This window comes from Phyllostomus discolor, chromosome 7 (genome assembly GCF_004126475.2).
Source record: "Phyllostomus discolor isolate MPI-MPIP mPhyDis1 chromosome 7, mPhyDis1.pri.v3, whole genome shotgun sequence".
Lineage (NCBI taxonomy): Eukaryota > Metazoa > Chordata > Mammalia > Chiroptera > Phyllostomidae > Phyllostomus > Phyllostomus discolor.
This window is the reverse complement of record NC_040909.2, coordinates 110,403,174-110,428,215: the sequence shown is the minus strand read 5'-3', so window position 1 is coordinate 110,428,215 and position 25,042 is coordinate 110,403,174. Positions and strand designations below refer to the sequence as shown.

At 45.5% G+C, this 25,042-nt stretch overlaps 1 protein-coding gene across 4 annotated transcripts in view; it reads right to left on the bottom strand.

The window, feature by feature from the left end:
* MATN2 (matrilin 2) overlaps positions 1-25,042 on the bottom strand; it is a 127,119-nt gene that overhangs the window by 44,547 nt on the left and 57,530 nt on the right. For all 4 annotated transcript variants that reach the window (XM_028533981.2, XM_028533978.2, XM_028533977.2 and 1 more), the window contains exons 4-5: positions 22,128-22,250; positions 5,722-5,844 (exon numbers count right to left, since the gene is read on the bottom strand). In XM_028533981.2, the coding sequence (XP_028389782.1) occupies positions 5,722-5,844; positions 22,128-22,250 (246 nt within the window). The remainder of the gene's footprint in view (positions 1-5,721; positions 5,845-22,127; positions 22,251-25,042) is intronic.

Below are 25,042 nucleotides of genomic sequence, written 5' to 3'. Positions count from 1 at the left end.
GTTTAGCAGCTGTCTGTGCATCAGACTATTGCAGGTGCTGGACTTATAAACTCATTTAACCCTCACGACAGTCCTTTGAGACCAGAGTTATTGTTTTCCTCAGTTTACAGATGCAATGACCAGAACACAGAGGGGCAAAGAGACTTGTAAAATGCAAGCAACAACATACCTGCCTCAGATAGTGATTACAATTATACATAAAATAGTCAAACAGATCCTAGTACTTGGTAATATTCAAAAAAGTAGTTTTTACTCTTATCACAGTGCCTCCCTAATCAGATAAGGTTTAACTTGGGGGTAAACGGATACCTTAATGCCATTCATTTGTTCCACAATCATTTATTTGGCAATTGCTATGTGTCAGGCACGTGCTAAACCCTGGAGGGTAATGACAAGCACACACTGTCTGCAAGGCATCTTAGAGGAAAGGCAGGAAGGAGAAATCAAGGTCTTAGCGGTTATGACCTAGGAAGTGAAAATGGGAGGAACAACTTTCAGGTTTGACTTTATAGACATCTGTACTCTGACTTTTTTTGTATTAATAAGAAAAAAATTTGTAACTTAAAATACCATCAAGGGGAAAAGATTTTAAAAAGTGCTTGAGGTTGCAATCAATCACTCAACTTTAGTCAATGATTCAAAAAAATATGGCAAGTCCAGTTATTGAAAGATGAAGGGCACGATGAAGGGTACAAATGGCCTCTGTCTTTAAGGGTTTACAATCTGCCTGGGTAGAGAAGATAAAAAACAGGACCAAAGTCACCCTGAAAGACAAGGCTGTCAGTAAACAGCAGGTGAGCACATACAGCAGAAAATTCACCCTCAAAGATATAAATGGTCTTTGAAAAATGTAAGTTTGACAATGACAGGTGATTACTAGACTTATTAGAATGATCACTTCCCAAGGTATTCAAATGTTGAATCACTATGTTGTACAGCTGGAACTAACATACAATTATATGTCAACTATAATGAAAAATAAATTTAAAAATTTTTATATGTGCACTTTGGGATGGAAAATATCACAGCTTACACTGACTGGTGTGGCTCAGTTGGTTGGGAGTCATATCACAAAGCAAAGGGTTGTAGGTTCAGTTCCCAGTCAGGGCACATGCCTGGGTTGCGGGTTCGGTCCCCAGTCTGTGTGTGTGCAAGAGGCAACTGACTGATGTTTCTCTCTCACATCGATGTTTCTCTCCCTCTCTTTCTCCCTCCCTTCCCATGTCTCAAAAAAAGAAAGAAAATCTAAAAAAAAGAAAAAACAAGAGAGAAATTAATACAGCTTTAGTGGCAGCCGATGAATGACAAATACAGGGACTCAACTAAAGCAAAAGGAGGACCTTAGTCAATAACCCACCCTTGATTGCCTGAATGTGGAAGTGTTGATAAATTTAGTTGATGCATTGAGGCCACAGTGAGATGAGCAGTTAGGGAGATGAGACACTGGCATTCGAATTTAACATTCTACAAACTCAAAAGTGTGGCAATGTTGCCTGTCAGGCCTGAGTCTGGCTGAGAATTGAATTTCCATGCAGGTCACAGTCATAATTATGGGATGAGTCAAAGCATTAGAACCACTGAAGTGCTGGAACTGAAAGCCCATCTCATCCCTTCAGCAGTAGCCAAGCATGGAGAATCTCCACCGAATCTCTTTAAGTGAATACTTGAGATTTGCTGTCTGTACTTCCTCACCACCTACTTCCTACCTCTTGAAATCAGCCCCTCTCGATCACTGTCAGTGGTCTCCTGGTCATGTTGGTGCCCCCGATGCCTGGCAGAATGTGTGGCAGAGGGTTCTGAATGTTTGCTGAGATGAACCAATTATTCAACTTGATGGCTTTCTAAGTTCTGTTCCCTTTGGCCTCCCTGGTGCATGACATTAATATTGACTTGGCCTAGAAATATCTTTTCCCACCACACTCCATGACTCTTCAATTCGCTCTCCTTCACCCCTTTACTGCCCTCCCTGTCTTAGGCTGTCCCTTCACGGATAATTTTCCTGCCCCTACTTTCCCCTCTGCTCCCCACATGTGGTTACAACCCAAAGCTCAAACCTTCTCTCCCCCCTCACTCCACACTTTAGATACCCAGGAAATGACAATAATGATTTGTGTAGTAGTAGTAGTGATAAATTATCTGCTGTGTATTAGGAACTTTATTCATTATCTTATCTAATCCCACAAAAATCTCCTTACTCTACATGATGAGTGAGAGAGCTGCAGAAGTTAAATGAGTTACTCGAAGACACGTGACTAGCAAGTAGCAGAGCTGGAGATGTGCCCAGGACTTACTCTGCTGAAGGTCCAGATGACTTCAAAACAAAAACACATAAACATTTAAAATGAAAAGCACATGGAGATGAAAATTTAGAAAAACAAATGGGACTATTCTGCTTCCTAGCTGCATCATCAGTCTACCCTCTCCCCATTGTATGAGGGCTGTCACTGCTCCCTCTTGACATGTCCCTGTTGCTGACCCAGCTCAACTTCAGACTCACCTTGTCTAAAACTGCTCATCACCTTTTCTGAAAAATCTGTTCCTGTCACTCTTTCCTCACTGTTGCCATCACTCTCAGAGTCATGGAAGCTCAAACCCAGCAATCACTAGCGACTCTTTCTTCCCCTCTTTATGTATAGCACCTTCTTTCATCCTTTACTCCCTCCCTCTCCATTCCTGCAGCAACTACTCAAACCCCGGCTCTTGCCTTTCTCAGTTGATGATGACCGTGGTCTTCCAACTGCTCTTCCCATGCCTCACCACCTTTCTCTGGAACCCACCCTGCAGTCTACCACAAGGTTAACCTCCCTAAGATGAAGTTTGCATTTGTGGCTCTCAAATACAAGTTCTTCGGTAGCTCTTTTTCAGAGGTAAAGTCCAGACTCTGTTGGATTTTTAAAGCCTTGAACAGTCTGGTGTTCGCCCTGGGATCTTAAACTTAATCTCCTACCTTACATCAGCTGGGACTCTCTGCTTCTACGAAGCTGGTCTCCTCAATGGTTTAAGTCAAGCTTAGGAGCCTTAACAAGTGTGATCACATCACTTACTGTCAAAGTGGAACCCCTTTGAAAGTGAGAGGGGGTGCTATTGAGAATTGAGCCAGCATAAACCGAGGCTGTCCTGGATTAACTGGGATTTATGGCCGCCATATTCTTAACCTGCCCTCCCCACCTACTTCCAGGCCACAGACCAGCTGCTACTGGGTTTATCCCAAGGTTCCTAGCAGCCATGGCTCTCCTCTCAGTCTCCTGCCCTAAGTCTGACAGCTGGGGATCTTCACCTTTGGCAAGCCCCTTCAGGTTGATACCCTCAGGGTAGGCCGGCTGTTTAGCTTTCCATTTGGTGTTCTCCCTGTGAGTCTCTTCCTGACCTACCAGCTCCCAGAAGCAAGGCTTGTCCCTCCTAGCCCAGCCTCAGCCCCCAAACTTTACGAGCACTGCCACCTCCACACCATCACTGTCCCTCGTGTCTCCCCTTGCCTTAGAGATCTGCCCAATTGTTACCCTTCCTTCCTTGCCCAGATCTTCCCACCCTAGCCACTAACATGTCCCTCTTCTTCGGCCTCCTGTAGCCTCTATTACCTCTACCATTTGCTTTGCACTCAGTACAACCCCACTGAGCAGCAGCTGACCTTTTGAGAATTCGTTCAGTCTCTCTAACCAAGGTCACTGGCAACAAAGGTCCTCTATCGCTTAATCATCTCACTCCCAGCCTCTAACAGGTCAGGCTCTTGGTTGAGGAGGATGACAACAGGAACACCTGATGGATGAGACCTGGGTCGTGCACAGCCCTTCCAACTCTACCACTCCTCTGCTCGACCACTCCTCTGAGGAAAGGCAGGCATTCTTAGATGCTGATAACAGCAGCAAAAGAAATACCATCTCTAATAAACACAGCCCACAACAGCTCCCTGGCAACCACAGCATCTACTTCATGCTTGTTGCTCTCCAATAAATGTCAAATTCCAGAGGTTACAGCAAAACCCTTCGAGACACAAAGGTTCTCTACTACATAGGGACAATTAAGCAGTTATTTGGCAACACTCAGGGAACTGGGTTCCTCACTGCCCTCCAGTTTCCCGAGGCAGAGGCAGCCCTCCTGCCCCAGCCATGACCCTCATGGCCCCGTCCTACCTACTCACCGTGGCCGGGCTCTCCCTGTCCCTTCCCTCGCCCTGTTTCCTAAAGCTCATCCACTGGTCTCATTCTCAATGGTCTGGTGTCCTTCTGACCCTGTAGCACCCACAGTTTCTACTCATTTAACGACTGGTAAAGAGAAAAAATATGTAAAATATATAGTATGACCTCATTTTGTCAAACATTAACAAAGTGTTTTGCAGTATATATTTACATGGGGGGAAAAGTCTGGCAGATAATACAACAAATTATTAGTGATTGTCTCATCTGTTTAGGTTGAAAGTGTCTTACATAATAAAAATTAATGAAGCAAAAAACACGAGCTGGTGTCTCCTACGTTGTCTTCTTTCTGCCAGTGTTAGTGGATGTGGAACCTGGCCCCCTACCGTGGTCACCACCAGCAGATTAAGGAAGAAAAATACCAGCTCTAACGCTTGGAAGACCAAGTCCATCTGTGGATCTCTAAGGAGGGGGGTTTTCATCCCATTGGTGTGAAGCAGCAAACCAACCAACTGTGGTACCCTCCCCCCCTCGCTTGTAAGGAGCAGGCCATCAGCTCCACTTTATGTTTTGTTCTTTTTTCCATCCACAGCTTTACCTAAAACCAAGGTGGCTGGATAATGTATATTCTATGTGCAAAAAAAAAAATCATTCACTATTTTGTGGGAAGCAAGATGTAACAATGGGATATGGAAGAGAAAATGCAGGATTTAGGGTCAGAAAATGTTTATTCTAGTTCTGATATCAGTGGGCTGCTTTTCTTTCTTTTCCTTCCAGACTTTCTGCCTCGTAAGTTTTCAGTTCAGTTTATTGAACACCAACCATCAGCCAGGCACTGATTGTTCGTGGCAGGATGAGGCCATGACCTTGCTTGTAAAGGGCTTTGCAGACAGGCTGGGAGGTGCCAGCGGGGATTTGCCAGCCTGCTCTGCAGGGGTGAGGAGAGCCATCGTCCATCACTGAAGAAATCAGATGTCACCCCCCAGCCCCACCTCTCACGGGGTTGTGGAGTCACCCGAGTGGGACTCCACTCAACTGACTGCAAGTTCCGTGCACCCCCCTTGCCACTTCTTAGCTGGGGCCTATGTTTCAGGCTACTTTTTGTTTTCACTGTCCATGGTGTCTTATTAGGTATGGCTGGGCTTCTACACCTGGCAGTCACTTGACCTGTCACTGAACTGCAGCTCCAGTAGTTAGAGGGAAAGACTGCCCAGGTCTTTGAGGCACGCCACCAGGTGAACTTCATGTATGTGAGACAGTAGCTACGTTGAAGTCCCGAACGTACCCTCCCATTTTTCAGTTGATGAACATCCTCCCAGTCCTTTTCAAGGACTGCAGTAACAGGCAGTTTATACAAATGATCATAAATACGCCTTTTGCTGAGGACCCAGGATAAGAAAATGCTCACCCCAGCCATAACTGAAGTCTTTAAAGTTCCAGTTCGAACAACTAGAACTTTAAATGAGCACTTCGTTAAAACTCCAAGGACAGCAATCAGATAGTGCAGGGGTTGGGGGTCATTGATGAGGGCCTCCCTCTTCTTCCTTCCAGTGATTTCTCCTTAAGCAAGGATGAAGGGAATACTCACCCACACACTTTTTCCCATCCTCCGCCAGGGTGTAGCCACGGTAGCACTGGCAGACAAAGGAACCCAGCACATTCACACAGAGCTGCTCACAGCCATGGTCCTCCGCTGCACACAGATCCTGGACTGAGACAAAATCACACCCTCAGAACACAACGCCGAAGGAGGCGACCCTGAGGACAGGGCTGGGGAGCCAACAACCATATAGCACCTGCTAAAATACCTTCTGAAAACATTGTAAGCATTGACATATGGTGATAGTGGAAAAGTTGGAAAACATAGAAAAATCTATAAAAGAAAATCCCTGTTAGCCCCCCACCTGTAATCCTACCACCCATGGGCAACGGCTGTTAACATTTTGGTGACTTGATATATATATACATACATACATACATATTTGAAAGTTGAAATCATTTGCCCTTATTAACTGCGTTAAATCATTTAAAATTCATATCAGTTTTTATTTTCCTGTGTCATGAAACTGCTCTGAAAACATTCTGAGCGAACTGTGAGTTATCACGAGCAGGCATTGGCAGTTGTCTGCATCAAATACCATTCCTGCTCTTTGAGAACCAGAATGCTTTGTAGTCGGCTTCAGAAATTTTTGCAGCAGTAATCTGGCACTGTCTTTGACATTTTGCAGATAGGGAAGCTGAGAGAGGGCACAGAGGAAAGGCCTGCTGCTCCACCAAAAACATAGCAGGTCTAAGAATAGCCCCTAATTCCCAAGCCTGCGTCAGCCTCATTAGACACCCTCCTCCTCATTCCACGTGTCTTATCAGAAGGATTCTTGAAAACCCTCTTTGCACTCTGTGTATTCATCCCAGGAACAAATGAGGAAAACGGGAAGCCAGAGTTGGTTAGGAAGGTAACAAAGATTACTGGGGAGAAATGGGTGTATGGCTATTTGTGGCTGGTCCTATTTGGGTCAGATATTTATCCGATGTCCACAAAGTGCTGAGTCCTGGCTACTTATTCAAATGTAACATAAGAATGCACTACAGGGATGCATTTCAGGTAGTAGGACTGAGAATATATCAGAAGACAAAAAGGTTAAAGGCATTTTCAATCTATCACTGATTTGGTCTCTCCTTTGCAGAAACAGGCTGACATTTCACAGCAAGGAGAATGGCTTGGATTCATAACTAGCTCTTCCAGTAACTTTACCATTAAAGTTGGAGAAAAATCAGAGAGTATTAAAGGGATTGAATACATTAGAAATACTTTTCTCAGGTTAATATGTCAGCTATAGTAAAAACTCAATGAACTAGAAAGCTTGATTAATTCCTGAATTGAATAGCTACACTTTAATGTTATTACCCAGGTCTCTGAGTTTTAAAATTTATTATGCTTTTAGATAGATATAAAATACCAAATTGATAAAAAGATAAAAGCTGATTAATTCATCATCTATTAAATTCATGTATAATTAAAAAATAAATAAAATCTACACCATAGCATTAAAAATGCTTAAGTCTACACTTTGCCTCCTTGTACAACCAAAAGAAGAACAACGACAAATTTAAAATAAAAAAAATCAGACCTGCCAGAAAACAGAACTGTATGAAAGTCTGACAACCAAGGGGTTAAAGAAGAAACATTCATCCAGACAGGTAGAAGGAGCAGAGATGGGCTGTGGGGGTGGAGAGGACACGTGGCAAGGTGGTGGCTGGAGACTGGGAGGTCCCACATTTGCGTGCCGTTAAACCAGCAGGAAGGACTGGGAGTGGGACAGACCATGCAATACAGGGTGCCAGCACAGGGGAAAGAAAGCCTCAGAAACAGTGGCTACAAATGGCTATAAAAACCTGTGTGGGCTGTGGTGGTGGGAGAAACTCACAGACTCACAGAGTTTGTTGAAGAGACCCACAGGATCCTAGAATGTACACAAACCCACCCACCTGGGTATTGGCACCAGAAGGGCCCAGTTTGCTTATAGGTACCAGGGGGGAGTGACTGAAAGCCGCCGAGAGCCAAGTAAGCAGCCCTGTTCCCTCTCGGACCCCTCCACGACATACAGCACAATGCAGTTACCTGTGTTGCCCTGCCCTGGTGAATACCTAAGCCTCCGCCCCTTACTACGTAACAGGGAGGCCAAGACAAAAAAAATATAGCCCGAATGAAAAATAGATCAAAGCTCCAGAAAAAACACAACTAAGCAATAAAAAGATAGCCAACCTGTCAGATACAGAGATCAAAACACTGGTAATCAGGATGCTCTCAGAAATGGCTGAGTATAGTTGCAAAGTAGAGGAAAAAGTGAAGGCTATGAGCAATGAAATAAAGAAAAATATACAGGGAACAGACAGTGAAGGGAAGGAAACCAGGACTCAAATCAACGATTTGGAGAAGGAAAAAATAAACATTCAACCAGAACAGAATGAAGAAACAAGAATTCAAAAATATGAGGAGAGGCTTAGGAACTTCTGGGACAACTTTAAATGTTCCAACGTCCAAATCATAGGGGTGCCAGAAGGAGAAAAGGAAGACCAAGATATTGAAAACTTGTTTGAGCTAATAATGAAGGAGAACTTTCCCAATCTGTCAAAGGAAATAGACATGCAAGTCCAGGAACCTTAGAGAGTCCCAAAAAAGTTGGACCCAAGGAAGCACAATACCAAGGCACATCATAATTACATTAGCCAAGATTAAAGATAAGGAGAGAATCTTAAAAGCAGCAAGAGAAAAGGAGAGAGTTACCTACAAAGGAATTCCCATAAGATTGTCAGCTGGTTTCTCAAAAGAGACCTTACAGGCAAGAAGGAGCTGGAAAGAAGTATTCCAAGTCATGAAAGGCAAGGATCTACATCCAAGATCACTCTATCCAGCAAGGCTATCATTTAGAATGAAAGGGCAGATAAAGTGCTTCCCAGATAAGGTCAAGTCAAAGGAGTTCATCATCACCAAGCCCTTATTATATGAAATGTTAAAGGGTCTTATCTAAACAAATAAGAAGATAAAAAATATGAACAGTAAAATGATAACAAACTCACAACTATCAACAACGGAACCCCAAAAAACCAAACCAAAAACAAAACCAAAGTAAGCAAACAACTAGAACAGGAACAGAACCACAGAAATGGAGATCACACGGAGGGCTAACAGCAGGGAGGGAGAGCAGGGAGAATGGGGGGAACCTGGCCCACAGCCCAAGCATATGCCTTAACATTGAACTGGCAACCTTTCGGATCTCGGCTGGAGCTCGATCCACTGAGCCACACCAGCCAGGGCAGGATTATGGTTTTAAAATACTAAAAGAAGTATTTTCATTCCCAAATCAATAATGTACTTAAAAATTATAGATACAAATTCCTTATCTCTTCCCAGAATATTTGTATTTTAAGATTTCCAATTGGGAAATTCAGTGAATTTAGATATAAGGAAAAGACCAATAACCTCTCTCCACTCCTCCCCCTCAAAATAACCACCCTTCAGCTCATGCAAAAATTATAGTGAATAATCAGAGAATAACAAAATCTACAGTTACTTACAAGCCTAGGCCAGAGACCTAAGAAAAATTGGAATTATAGGAAATTCTTCACTTATTCAATAAATGAAGCACTCACTTTGTCCCGGGCTTGGGGAGACAGTGATGGGTCAAACAGATGAAGGGGCTCCTGCAGCCGTGCAGCTTGTGTTCTAAGGGTTAGTAACATGAAGCTCTGGAAACAATATTCTTGACCGAAAGAATGGCAAACGCAAAGGTCCTGAGGTAGAACAAACCAGCCCCACCTAGGCGGCAACCAGAAAAGCCAGAGTGGCCATCAGATGCCCCCTAAATAATTAAAATACAAGACAAAATATGCTAGAAATCCATAAGAGAGATGCTGGCAATACAATAGGAGTTCAGAGAGGGGGTGAGTTACGGCTGGCAGGGAAGCGTGAGAGAATGGAGAAAGGGAAGTGGCACCAGGCTGAGGGACCAGTGCGAGTAATTGTGCAGAAACGGAGGAGAGCAGAACAGGCATGGTAGCTGAATTTCACTCCAGGAAGTTCAAGGGCAGTAGCAGGAGGGACAATCAGAAGGATGACAGACGCCCGATGGCAGAGGGCCTGACTGTAGGCTGAGTGCCCTGAACTCCATTCAGCAGGCAGCGTGGACCACTCAAGGTCAATGCCTTAAAAAGTGAGATGGCTGATTTCACCTGAGTGATACTTTAGAAGATAAATCTCACACATCACAGATGCTCTCAACTCTGGGAAATGGAAAGGGTTACCATAAATAGTCAGCTAATAATCAATAAGAAAGGAAGCAAAGGGGATTGGACATTGTTAAGCATAATCAACCAGGGAGCATAAACCCATTTGTTCCATCAGAAAGCTGCGGATTCACACTCTCCATGGGATCCCAGCATTTCTCCCCTGCCTACCCTCAAAGAGGATTAACACCAGGTTGGGGGTGGGGGTGCAGGGGGATGTAAGCATATGCATAACAGAAATCAAGATGGCACAGGGGGAGGTGTTTGACCATAGGAGCCTGTCAGTCTAATCTGGGAAACGTGTCATTGGCTAGGGGGTGGACCCACCAGAAGCCCACAAAAGATTGGGAAGTTGATTGGTTATTTTTGAAAAAGCTCCTGGTCATAATCCCAGGGGAACAAAGGAAAGAGAGAGAGAGAGAGAGAGAGAGAGAGAAAGAGAGAGAGGGGGAGAGAAAGGGAGGGAGAGAGAGAGAATCTCATCTACCCAGGAGTGCACTTGCCTCTCTGTTACACACTCTCTCTCACTGGAGGACACGCAACCATGTAGGTCTAGCAGCCAATCCAGGCCACAGCAGACCGCACAGGCTCCAGAGGACTAAGCTTTAATATGAAACAGAAACTCTGGAAGTTGGACTTTGTGTTGGCCTTGCTGAAGACAAGGTTGGACTTTTTCCATGGCAGGATGGACAAAGATGGGACACTGGAAATTCAGGGGGCAGCTTCTACTTCCACCCAAATAAATCTTGCCACACCACAGTCTCCTGCGTTTGGGTCCATGAAATGCTTTTCTCGCAATCCCGTGGGATAGCCTGATTTCCCCAGCCACAAAAGGACTTCCAGCACAGTTAGATACCATTGCTTTGTTGGGGAACAGCTGCAGTGTTCCGAATTGCAGGCTGAAGAGCTTTGGTTTGCTTGCACGCTGATGGGAAAATTTACTTGCTGAAATGAGGACCTTCAACGGTTCCTCTGAGCTTTTGGCTTCTCCTACCAGCTGTCAGTGCACCGCTGTGCTTTTCCCTCTTGGCGTGTATCACAATGTTAATCACAGAGGCCTGCATGCAGGAATGTCTTCACTGTGCCTCCCTCGCTAGACTCTAAGCTCCCTAAGGTGGGGTGGGGGGGAGCTTCCCTGCACAAAGGCTTGATGGCTGGAAAATGGTACCCCAGCACACTGGAACAACCTACCCCCTCAAGCTCTAAGCCTATCTTTGGAGATCGGGCACAGGAGCTTCTCCACCGGGGTCCTCCCTCCCCTTTCTCTGCTCCAGCTGCTCCTTTGCACCCAGCCCCGCCCCTGTGTCCAGCAGGAACCTGCCTAACAGTGGTTAGGGAGGATTGGTGGGTGTACATGTGACTTTTAGTCTCTTAGGTATAACTCTTTTCAAATTTCCTAACAAGAACTTACATAACAATGAAAAAAATCAATGCGTTGCAAAAGAACTCCTTCAAAATTAGCATTTCAAAAACAATAAACCAGGACCTTGAAGCGATGATCTTTTTTCCAAAAGACTTCCCCGCACTGGGTAGGTAGAGAGAGGCAATGAAACGCTCGTCCCTTTCAGGACGGGGCTGGACACCCACCTGGGAACAACTGCAAGGTTCCTTCCTCCACAGAAGCAGTAGTACTAGCCCCCATTGCCCATTAGAACCATCTGGGGACCTTTTGAAAATTCTGATGCCAGCCTCCACCCCCTCCCTAAATCAGACTGGTAGGGTGGGAGCAGGGAGGGATGCAGGCAGCTCCCAGATAATACCCTTGTGTAGCCAGGTTGAAAGTCCTTGAACCTACTGGATAAAACGTCCTTGCAATCCTCCAAGGGGAAGGTGCCCAGATCCGGAAGCCAGTCCCCCCTTACTGACAAAGACTGCCAAGCTCAGTTTCCTCCTTTAACAAATCTCAGACTTACTGCTGTCCTCGGTCCCCTCGGACACTAGGTAAGGGTGCTACGTGTGGTAGGGACAGGATTACGGCTTGAATTCCAGAAGAACAGTCCCACAAACAGCAAGCCTGCCAGCTGGCTTCATGGCTGTTGTCTTTTCATACTGTTTCTAGAACACTGGGGATTTATAGCCACTAATGGTCTGCACCGTCCCAAGGGAAACAGTTGAAGGATAAATTTAATTAAACAAAGACACGGGAATAAATACAGACTAGGCTCTGACAAAACAACTGTTGTTTTTTGGCAGTGGTCACTTCCATTTAAAACAAATACAGATGTTTGGGGATGATTCTTTATGCTTTTGAAAAACAGCACTTCTTTTTCTCACAGCCTTAGGGGGGATTTCACTGCCGGGTAATAAAGCCATGGGGTGGGGTGGCAGAAGCACTGGACTCAGAGTGCCCATTACCCTTCCAAATCTTCTTTACCAGGTGGTCCCCAGTCATGGCTCACGGCTTCAGTCAGAGGTCACCTCCTCCAGGAAGCCTTTTCCAGGTCGGCTGGGTTCCTTCCTCTGACTCCCTAGCACCATACACATGGCTCCACCCTCGCTCTTCTGCATTTTCCCTGTGCTGTTGGAAGGACCCGATCAGAAGCTGTCAGCGCCTCGGGCACGTGACCTTGGTCTGCCTCAGTTTGGATTCCCCAGGGCCCAGCACCGTGTCCTCGCGCATGGAGCTGGGGCTCCGTGACTGCTCATCTGCTGAATGAACAGTGGCAAGGGCCCTGCCCCCTGCCTCTCAACTCTAGGATGATCCTAGAGTCCTAAAAAATACTCTCCATCAGAAATGGCGTCACGGGAAGATGACTGAGACGGGAATAAAACTCCTCACTCTCCTCATCCCCAGCAAGAGGGATTCCCATACCAGACGAGGGCTCAGAGCACAGTGGCAGCAGGAACCGGCCCCCAGCTGCAGACGCCAGAATCAGGCGGCTGAGGACCTGCTGCCCTGCTGTCTGCAGCACCCACCCCCCACCCCGTCCCCGTCCCAGTACCTAGCTAGCACAGACCAGCACAGTGCAGGTGTTCAGCAAGTACTTGTGAATGGACAGGTGAACCCATGTCCACGTTACACAAACACAGCGTTGACCAGTGACCCTTCCTGACCAATCTTAACAAGGCCGTAAGCTCTGAAATGAACAGGGTGAGTATTACTTTTCCTCAGGGTGCTGTGTTCCATACATTGGGTGTTTGGTGGACATTTGTTGATTTGACGTGACGGCCACCAGCCTATTAGAGTTCCATGTCCCCCCACAGCCTCCCTTACCACAGCTATAATTTAACACTTAGTTTGCAATTGATCATTTAATGTCTCTTTCCCGTGCCATATGAGGGCAGTGCTTGCTGTGTTCAGCCTTTCAGCTCAAATATCTAACAGGGTGCCTGGCATATGGTCAATTTTTAAAAACATATTTGAATGGCTGGCTGAATTAATTTGTCAAATTGTTCAAAGTACTGGAAAAACAACAGTGAATAAAATAGATTAAAAAATCAATCGATCGATCCCTGTCCCCATAGAGCCGGTGGTGCGAGGGAGCCAGCTCCTACGGACTCACTGGACGGGCTGTACACACCGCTTCCCAACTCCGCATCCAGCAAGGCCAAGTGCGTTTCCTGAAATCAGCTGCAGTGGTAGTATTTACACCACAAGAATTGGGGAACAGTACAAATTGGAGCTTTTCCCCCCTGGAGATCTAGTTGTTAAGCACATACCAGCACACCACTGACAGGGGCCAGACATAAAATAAACAGGTAAAACCCTTTGTTACATTAGATGTTACAAGTGCTGTGGAACAAAATTAAGCAGGAAATAGTATGGCCCGAAGACAATCTCACTGAAAAGATTATTTTATACGTGGACCTGAAGGAGGTGATATGAAAAAGTAAGGATCGAGGGCCTTGAACTTGCAGGAGGAGGTAAAGGGCAGCTGTGCTTCTTTAGACAGGGTGGGATGAGGTGATCCGATCCAGTGAAGGAATGTCGCCTCCTGACCCAAACCTGGCTGCAGCTGGGTGATTTCTGTAAGATTTCATTTTCATGGAGGTTAAATAATTAACTGGCGAGCACATCTTATTGCAGGGCTAAATGAGATAATAAAGCGCCTGGCAGATGACAGGAACTCAGCAGATGTTAGCCTCCTCATTTCTCAGACTAGGGTAAAGCAAGCTCTTGTATCCCAATGCTAATGAGCATCACTTTGTTGGGTGCCTGTGACACCTACACATGGACCTTAGATTTAGACTCCTTTAAATAATGTCACCTATCTTTGCCTAAGTTTTGGTTTGTAAGTTCTATTCTGAATTGAACTGATACACAAAACAGGCGATTTTGAGTTTCCTAACAAAAGATCTCACCAAACTCAAGCAGTGCCTTGGGGAAGGGCAATCCTTAGCACGTAGCTGAGAGTCAGCAAAATTTGCTTGCTTCTCTTAGTTCCTGGAGAATTTTAGGAGGGATGTTAACCGTGTCTGCTCAGTCTTCCCGGGTGAAATAAATCAGTGAGGATTTGATGACTAAGAGCCCCAAAGTCAGTGCTCAAATCCATCCCAGCTTCTCACCCTGAGGCTTCCCATGCACGGGAGATTTAAGTGCCTTTCTTCATCTGTGATCTCAAAACCCTGGCATAGGGCCTTGGCCCGGAGAGCTTGGAAAACTTTCATCTGGTTACATTGGACAAGGAGCACGGGACACAGACTGTGGTTGCTGTAGCTGACATCATCCTGGCCGAAATCAAAGGGCTTTTACTGACTTTTCAGAATTTCAGACAAGTCACATTGCGTGCTGTTGACACCAGTGAGAGTTGAGTTAAAGCAAAAGGAACACCTTTAAAGATGCGCCCCACTTTTTAAATAGCTCCTGCTGATATTTAGTCTGAGATGGATAAAACCCAAAAATTATCTATCACAGCAAGAAAGAAGAGAAGTGTATTATTAGGGCTGTCATTCCACTTGAGTGGGAAACAATGGGATTCCTGCCTGCTCAAACCCGAAAGCTCTGTCAGAATTACAGCTCCGCAAATGCAGGCAAAACCCAAATGTGCATTTTGGGGCCCGGTTCCCTTCTTTTAATCATATCTGAAAGCACTAATCTTATTTTGACAGCTGCCGTTGGATGTAAAGACTTTCAGGAGAAATTGTGAGTCAGCCTTGTGCTTACTCTCTGGGAGAAACAAAACAAATCCGGGCTCGGAGAAAAAACCAATCTGTCCTTCAGGCAAACTCCAGCAGTGCTTGCCCCCTCCTTTCCCCCAGCGGTTGAATTCTTTTTTAAATCAATTCTCTGCTCACTAACAAGATTTTGGTTTTCTTTTAAGAATGGAAAAGAAAGGGGGGCCCCAAAATAAAGCTTTAAAATAAAAGCAAATCCGACCGAATTAGGTTGATCAAAATAATAAACGTGAATGAATAATGCCCTCCTGTTGAGGGAGTGCTTTGCAGTTTCCAAAGAGCTGTAATATCGTCGCATCCTTAATGTAAACTCTCTACTAAGTGGGCTCTCCCCGGGAGAGATCCAAGTTTAAAACATTTAGGTCAGTGGTTTCCAAACTTGAGCTTACATCAGAATCCCCTAGGAGGTTTGTTAAAACGCACATTCCTAAGCCCCACCTCAAGTTTAGGGTAGGGCCTGAGAACTTGTATTTTTAATGGGTTACCCCATAGAGCTGAAGCTGCTGTCTGGTGGGTTTTGGGAACCACTTGTCTAGGTGCTTGTGAAAATAAGAAAGCAGAGAAGCTCCACAAGGTCCAAACTCAGTTCTCCCTGCTGGGTATTGTCTCTTTCACAACTGGGATTTCTCCACACACGTTCAGTCAGCTCAGTTTTGCCGCCGGGCCCTCCCATCCAGACTGCCCTCCTCCCCCTTTTAAACCCTGCACCCTGGCACAGCCCAAGGGTGAGCACACTGCACGTAAGGGTGTCCAAGTTCCCAGGCCCAGCAGCCAGGGCTAGGAGGGAGCCAATGACCGAATCTCCTCCACTCAGCGGGGCTCTGCTACTCAGCTGGGCGGTCTTGGCCCTTTACTCTGGGGCTGTGGTCACAGCCTGCTCATGCTCCATGCACGGTGGGCCGCCCCACAGCTCACACCCTGACCTTCCCGTCCACACCCCTTTCTCCCTCCAGGATTCCACCCGTTTGTGGGTCAATTAGCACCACCAAGCCCCTACAGTCTGGCATTTCCTGAACTCTAATCCTCCACCTCCAGCTGCACCCACCACTTGTGTGGGCTCTTTCTCGCAGTCACTAGTTTTCCCTCAACACTAGATTTCCTCTCTGAAGTTATCCCCCATCTTCTACCATGAACTCCTCCCTGGAGCAGAGATTATTGCTGTGGTCTCCTAATTAATTCTGGGGTATAAGAAACACATGCGCTGAACTGACTGAACTGGTGAGAACCGCAAACTGATAGCATCTTTCCTACTTCGCCCCCCATGTGTGCAGCACAAGGGAAGCCAAGATCTGAGTATTTCTCGGGTCTCAAACATGTAAGAGAAACACTGATTTTTCTCCCTCCGCCCCGTAAGAGTGCCTGGCTCATAGAGAGGGAATCAGTAAGTATTGAATGAATAATGAATGGATGGATGGATAGATGGCATTTCTGCCCCCACTCTCTAATTCTAACCCATACACACACACACACACACACACACACACACACACACGCATACACTGCCAGGCTCAATTTACTAAAACATGATTTTACACTTCACACCCTGTGTTCATCCCCCTACTCATGAAAGACCGCCACTGGAACCTGGTTTATAACCAGATCACCCCCACATTTGTTTGGGCTTACATTCCTTCCCTTGTCCCCCACTAATGCCCCGCACAAACCACCCCAGGCAGGCACTGTGCTCTAGCTAGTATCCCCCAAAGATGACAAGCCCTGCATTTTTCTTCTTCTCTTCTCTGCCTTGCTAGTAAAACCTCCTCCACAACACCTTCCCTGTTCTATCACTCTCTCTCGGATCCTTTGTGGTCTGTCTCAGCACCCGCTTACATTCCCAAAACACCTTGTTCTGAATATACTCATATATTAACATGTATATTTGCTTTGAGTTATAAGTGACAATGAATTGCATATATTTAAAGTATATAATTTAATACATATGCTATATCAACATATTACCATAATCAAGATAATGAATACACCCATCACCTCTAAGTCCCCCACATTTCCTTCTGCCCCTTTGGTAATCCCTCTCCCTGCCTCTCCCTGCCCCTGGGTCCCAGGCAACCACTAATCCGCTCTGTCACACAGGTTAGCAGAGCTTTTCTAAATTTTATATAAATGGAATCTTTTTATTTCATTATATCAGTTAGAACCCCCAGTACAAGGCTGACCAGAAGTGAGGAGGGCAGACACACGGCCTTGCTCCTTATCTCAGGAGGAGAGCCTTTCATCCTTCACCCTCGAGTATGACGTTAATGGAAGGTTTTTTTCATAGATGTCTTTCCTCACGCTGAGCAATTTCCCCTTTACTCCTGGTTTGCTAAGAGTTTGTATAATGAATGAATGTTGGGCATTATCCAAAGCTTTTTCTGCACATATTAGATGACCACATTTTTTTCATTTTTCAGTCTGTTAATATGGTGAATTATATAGATTGATTTTTTGGACTTGATTATATATAGATTTTATTCGCTAAATTTTTTTCCCTCACCTGAGGAAACGTTCATTGATTTTAGAAGGGAGGGAGAGACAGAGACAGAGGGATGTCGATGTGAGAGAGGAACACTGATTGGTTGCCTCCAGTATGTGCCCTAACCTAGGACTGGACCCACTTCTTTTGTATGTGCCCTGACTGGGAATCGAACCCACAATCTTTTGGTGTACGGGACAATGCTCCAACCAACTGAGCTATCTGGCTAGGGCCCTAGTTGCTAAATTTTTAAGAATTTCTACATCTAAATTCATGAGGAATGTTAGTTATAGTTTTGTCTGTTTAATAATATGACTTTTTCTGGATCATGCCCCTTGATTAAACTCAAATATAGAAGTGATTAAATCAGTTACGTAGCTTGGGAAAATAATGTCAGGAACATATCTGAAGAATGAAAGTAATCAAATACATTTGGTATGGTTCTTGTGAGAGAAAAAATATGAGAAAACTGGATGAGAAAGTTAACATTTTTTTGCCAAGTGAAATTATCTAAATGTTGCATTGTTATTATTCTTCTGGATAGATTAAACAGTCCAGAAGGGAGGGAAAGGAAAGAAAAATTCCTTATTTAAAACAATAAAGAAAGAAAAGGAAACAAGATAAAATTCTTCCCTGTTCATGGGAATTCATGGGGAAGGGAAGGATGGGAGAAACAGAGGTGCAAAGAGACGCACACTTCGTAAGGATTCCTCCTGCCCGTTCTTTATGGGGAAAGGGGAGGACATAAACCTCCCCTGAGCCCTCTGGGCGAGGCACTAGGCTGATGCCTTGGCAGATACCTCCTATAGTGGTACTGGGTGAGGAAGACTTTTTGGAGGACAGGGGAATCCACAGTGTTGACCTCCAGCGTATCCCAAATTGCTCGCATGGACAGAACTTCGAAGGGAAGATTATTTCATGTGCTTGACCTAGTCTTTGAAAGGAAGGGCACATTTTGAGGCACTGACCAACTGGTGTCCAGAGGGGGGTTATCTGGTCAGGAAAGAGACCCAACACCAGGTCATCTAAAGGTGTGTTTACACTTCCCCTGAAGAGGAGAAAATAAGTGGGGGTGAGGGTAGATAACACTCTTCAATAATGAAAGGGCTTTCTCTTGTAATTTGGAAGAGGAAATACACTTTTTAGGATATGGCCTCAGGTGGCAGAAATCTGATCCATGGTGGCAATTATGCAGAGTAGGGTTGCAGCTCAACCTCTGACGCAGGCTGTCTGCAGGAAGGGGTGCAGGTGCGTTGCATGACCCGGTGCCCCCGATGGGAGACGGTGGTGGCCAGGCACCACTGCCCATCTGGGCCACCAGGAGGGAATACAGTCCCTGGGTTATGTGGGAGAGGGAGCTAAAAGTCTGACAGCCAAGGTCCACTTCCACTTGAGGAACCTGTGAATTAGCTGTGTCTGCCTCCTCTCTCCACACAGGCAGAGCATGAATACAAAATGATGCATATGGGTGTGTGTGTGTGTGTGTGTGTGTGTTTGAATTCAGTCATCTAGGGGCACTCTCACAATCCTTATGCACAATGACATACCACAGCAGCCGGTAGTGGACTTGGGGGAATGATAACCACATGGATGTTGGCCCTGCTGAATTCATTCTGAATCTCCCCTGGAACCAGTGAGCCTTTGAACCCGCCTGTCTCCTAGGCTTGGAGGAGTTTCTGACTGCAGGGTTACCCTGCTGCCTTCTGGGTGCCCTGAAGGATCAACCCGTGCTTAGGAGCTGGGACTGTGAAGTCCCAGGATTCCTATTCTGGTCTGAATACCTCACTAGCCATATGACCTTGAGTAAACTGTCTAACCTTTTTGTCGTACCTTATTTTCCTTATCTGTAAAATGAGAACAACGAAACCTGCTTTAAGAGCTGCTGTGAGAATTAACTGAGATAACAGGTATAAAGCACCTGGGAGAGGTCCTGGCTCATGGCAAACACGTAACCAGAGGCTTGCGTTAGGCCTGACTTCGCAGGCAGCACGCTGAGCTGGGCAAGGGCCGCAGTCATGTTTGGCAGCAATGACCTTGATCGTTTATTTGATTTACTCTCAGGCAAGAATGTGAGCTCTGAGAGAGCAGGAGCATGGCTGGTTTAGTCACTGTTTCATTTCCAGTAATCTGCATGCTGCCCAGCACATCTTCCTCAGAAGTGGAAACAGTTGTGTTTCATTCTTCTCCGGGCCCACTGAGGCTTCCTTGGTGCTGCGGGGACAGTCCCTGCAAGCAGCTCCGAAACAGAGATCAGGGTTTGGCCCAGCTTCCCCTTGGCACAGCTTTTCACTGTCTAACCCTGAACCAAAGCCACGGGCTAACACGGACTTGTCAATGAGATAGGTCTTAATTTGTCACCACCCTTCCCATTTCATGGGTGAGGACACTGAGTCAAGGAGTTTAAATAACAGCTCAGGGTGAGGCAGCCACATCCCGTGAGTGATAATGTCAGGATTCAAACCCAGCTCTTTCTGCAAGATCGCTGGCGGGCAACAAGAGTTATTACCTCTTTCTGAGGGAGAGGGGAGTGGTGAGGGGAAAGAGAACTGTTCTTTATGATTAGACATATTAAGCTAAGTCTGGTGCTGATGATAAAGATAGTTGAACCGCTTCGGAGTGACTGGAGGGCTGGGTCAGATGGGTCGGCACAGCCCTGGCCCCCGCTCCATCCTGTCTCCCTTAACTAGAAGCCCTCCCCCCCTTCCCTCCTTCTGGTCCCCATGCCCTCGCTGCCAGTGAATCTCAGAGCGTGGCAGCAATCTATGTCAGAAGTTCACTGACAGTGCAGAGTCCTGGGCCCACTCCAGATTTGGTGACTCTGAATCCCTCGGGTGAGGCCCAGGGGTTGGCTTCTGGGTGGTTCTGGTGACTGCAGCTTGAACCACCGCCCTGGATTCATATCCCTCCTCCCCTCGGGCCTCCTTGTCCCTCTGCAGTCTGTAAGAAGCCCGGGCAGCTTCTGCTTCATGCTCTTTGCCCCCACAGTTCTCGACTGGAGGGAGCCAAGGCCAGACGGGCACTTTGGGAGAGCCTAGGGGCCTCTGGGCTTGAGGCTAGAAAGCCCTGGTGTGTGGGAAAGGCCTTGCTCATGACATCAGGGGAGAAGTTTTTGCTTTTTTTCCCCTGAACTCAAATTCCTCTGGCTTAAGGAAGCCAACCCACAGAAAATGGGCATGGGCAGATCCCAGCACATCACTGGGGCATGAGACAAGGACGGGAATTTCTTATGCTCCAAAGAAGGCAGTTAGCAAGGTGGTGGGAGGCTGCGTACTCTGTGGAGAAGCTCCTTGGAGAGGAGAAGTTCCTGAAGAGGCTGGGCCAGAAGGCGGGGTGGGGCGGGGCGGAGCCTGAAGAGGACTGAGGCATGTCTAAAAGGATGTTTAGGTGGTTTGCTGAGCAGTGTGTGACATGGCCTTCCCTGGGGCTCCCCCAGGGATATCCAGTCAATCCTATTAAACCCATGCGTATTGGGTGTGAGTGATTTTTGTTGTGGAAACCGAAGAAGGGTCGGAGGTTCAAGCAGATCAGGGTGAGGCAGGCTGAACTCAACAACCTGGGATGCTAGGGTGTGAGAGGAGCCGAAGAACCCAGAGCCCCTGGGGTTCATGGAGGTCAAGGCCTCCAGGCTTTCACAGCCACAGAACTGGAGGAGGCAGGCAGATGTTCCCGAATCTAGGGGGTGGGCAGGGAGGCCTCTAGCCAACCACCCTCAACCCTGAAACTGAAAAGTGAGAAGACAAAAGGAAAACGCGGTTTGGCTCTATAAATGCGATACTAATTACTGCCATTTGTGCAAATAGCTTTCCATGAATGTTTAATTGCTTACCATGTGCTATAATAACAGTTATGCATTGCATGAACTACACATCCGATTAGCTGAGTTTTATTTGCCTCCATGTGGGCCTGTCTTTCTCCTGCCTCTCTTGCCTGGCTGTCTATGGACTAATATAGTGACTTGATTTACAACTTGAAAAAAAAAAATAAGTATGGACACAGCACTCAGTGTTTGAGTAATTCTCTCCTCCAAGAGGTGGATTTCCTCATGCTGGCTCAAACAGTAGTATTATCTCGTTTGGGGGCTTGGCCAAAAAAGAATGTGAGTTCTATTAACACATATCTGTTGGCCCTTTTCTCTGCAGGAGACCCATAAAACGTCCTTCACCAAAGCAAATAGATCCCTGTGCGCCTCTAAAACAGAACTAAATAATCATTCCCAGCCAATGTTACTAACTTGTCCTAAGCCCATGCTTCAGAAAACAGATTAAAATATGGACACAATTCCTCGGGGAACAGTTAAGAGATCTGGCATGAAAAGGCTCTTCAGCAGTTCTCCCTGAAGAACAGCTTGGGAGTAAAAGGCACCAGCTCATGAATTCAAGGAGAAGGCACCTCCGACCGTCTTCTGCACTCTTCCTAATGGTCGGCTCTGGCCCAAGGGCTGTGTGGCAGAGTAGGCGGTGGAGATCAATACAAAATATATGAATTACAAAGCCTCGTTTGTATCTTTAGGGAGGTGACGATTTGGTTGGGTGATGGGCCACAGATGAATGGGCCCAGATGAAAGAAGAGGGAGCGGGAGAGAAGAGGAGCACAGTACGAGTACATCGGCAAAGCAATCTTACTTCTGCACGTCTTCTGATCCGAGTTGAGGATGTATCCTTGTTTGCACCTGCAGACGTACGAGCCAGGGGTGTTGATGCAGAAGTGGGCACAGTTATGCTCCCGGAGGCTGCACATGTGGGCCACTGAAAGGAAAGATATGGCAAGCTTAGGCAACAATAATGCCTTCTCTAACTTCAAGCACACGGCAAACATTTATTCAGAACTCTACTCTGTGATGGAGAGAGCAGGGCCCAAAGAGAAAGAAGTTGCAGTCTCCACTCCCAAGGGGTTTTAAAGCCTCTGGTCAGAAGAGACAGTTCTAGGTAAATGCTATCAGCCCTATGTAGATACAAGGCTGTGGAGAATTAAAGGGAAATAATGTTGGGCTCCGCCCAATGAAATCACCAATATTCAACTAAAAACAGGTCCCAATGACCTACAGAAAGAGAAACTTCATGGTTTAATTAACAATACCCAACCAGTGGGTTGGAAAGTCAGGAGGCTTGATGATACCAGAGCAGCTTTGGCTAAGGTGTGGATGGCCAATAGGCAGCAGTGGAGTTGGAGGAAAAGCTATTAAATGAGCATATGGTCAAGAATCAATAGCTTCTCAGGATCATAAATCCCAAGAGCAGTGTGATGTTTTTAGCATGTAAAAGTGTTATGCCAAATTTTGGAGTAAAAAATGCATTCGTATGTTCCATGTTTCCATAAGTTTTATGTCTCATTTGAAAATATTTCTACATTTAGTTTCTGAAGTACTTCAGCTTTCAGATACATCAGTTCTTACATAAGTCTGTTTGGAGCTCATAAAAATACCTTTTTTACATTTTAATTTATGACTTTCTAAAAAAAGGCAACTTGAACATATTTCAAATTTACCAACATCAGCATAAACAAGTACAAGTTATGCAAGTATCCTCAAAAACAAGAAATGTGGCCATATGTGGAAATATATTTATAGAAGCTCAAATAAAAGAGGCTTTCAAAAGCTAAGGACAATCCCATTAATCCAGGGCTTAGGAAAACTCAGCAACCAATGAAATAAATACCCTGTTGCATTTTCAGCTACCCCGTTGTATTTTCTTGAACTTCACTGACGGTCTGAAATCTCTTCCCTTTCAAAGGTGATTTTAGTTTTTGGAAAATCCAAAAGTCACGCAGGTCACCAAATCTAGGCTGGAGGGGGGCTGAGTCACCTGGGTGATTTGATATTTCATCAAAAACACTCTGCATGAGACAGATGCATGACCGGTGGCATTGTCATGGGGAAGCTGCCAATCACTGGTTGCCCATAGCTGCAGCCTTCTGAATCATCTGAATAGTTTCCAAATTGTTCAAGCTTAACACAAAATTTGATGCAGATTCATTGCTCTATTCGCTCATTTTGAATGCAATGTCCACACAGTACACATGCTCACTCAACGGTGTTTACCACCCCCACTGACTTGTGCAGTAAAGTCGTCATTGTCACACATGTGCATTCCAGTCCACTCTCCTTGGCTTCCGGATTACATCAATGTTGCATAAAGCAAACCAATCTTGTTGTATTAACAATGGCTTGACTTTTTCTGGACAGACCTCATATGTCTCCTTACTTCTAAGTAAAAAACATGGTGAGTGTTAAATTAACAAGGGGAGTAAAACATTTATTTCATAACAATACAATTTAGAATGATTCTCCTGAGTTTATAATTGTCTATGTTTTAGCTAAGATAAAAATAAGATACAGGTAAGATTAGGAAAGTTCATAGATCAAATCCAATCAATCATTTTTACTTTGGTGTGAAATAAATATGTCTTTGTGACCATGGGCAACTTTACTAACCTCTTTGTATAAAATGGAAATGAAAATAGCACCTGTCTCACAAGGGCCTTGTAAGGGTTGAAATAATCCAGATGGTAAAGTGCTTAGAACAGGGCCCAGTACTGGGGGGTGGGGGCAGGGCAGGGCTGGGTGACTCAATGGTTAGCTCAAACGAGTTACCCATTACATAGCCAAGGACAAGCATGGTGGTCTTTTGTTTTGTTTTACATATGTGGGTTCATCCTACACATATTGATCTTCAACTTGGTTTTCCACTGAGCATTATTCACAAATTCTATCTATATTGATATATACCATCTTCATAGCACCTAGAATGCACCCCCATTCCAGAGATGTTAAAATGTGAAGACGTGCAGTCGATACTAATTATGTGCAGATTCTGAATTTGCAAATTTGCCTACTGGCTAAAAGTTATTTGTGACCCCAAAGCCAACATTCCCAGTGCTTTCACGGTCGTTCGTGGGCATGCTCGGAGCAATGAAACATCGGAGTCGCCAGCTGAGGCTGACCTAGGTGATGCTCTGTCTTTTTGTTTCAGCTCTCAGCCTATAAATGTGTCCTTTTCAAGGCCTACTTCGTGCCATGGTCTTTCAAATCTTTGTGCTTTTTGTTGGCATTTTGCTGTTTGAAATGGTCACAAGCGTAGTGCTGGAGTTTGCAGAAGTGAACTGCTAGTGAAATGTGTCTCGTGTTCCCAAGTGCAAGAGGCTGTGATGTGCCGTAGGGAGAAAGTGTGCATAGATAAATTTCATTAGCACAGATAAACCACCTCAGTGCTGTGGGCTCTGGGTCCAAAGTCAATGAACCAACACAAGATATTAAATAAGGTGTCTTTAAATAGAAATACACATAAAACAAGACTGTGTATTGATCAGTTGACAAAAGTGTGACCAGTGTCTTGCAGGAACCTAACTGTATTTCCCTTCCGAGCAATGGTTCAGTATTCGCTAATTCAGTGTTCACCATAACTTTATAGAACACAGTTGCTGAGGATAAGGAGAATCAACTGTACACCTTAGATTTCACCAAATACATTAGCTCTGGTCTATTCCTTTCAATTGCTTTATTCATTGGTCACATGACTCATTTTATTTGGCCACTTCCCAA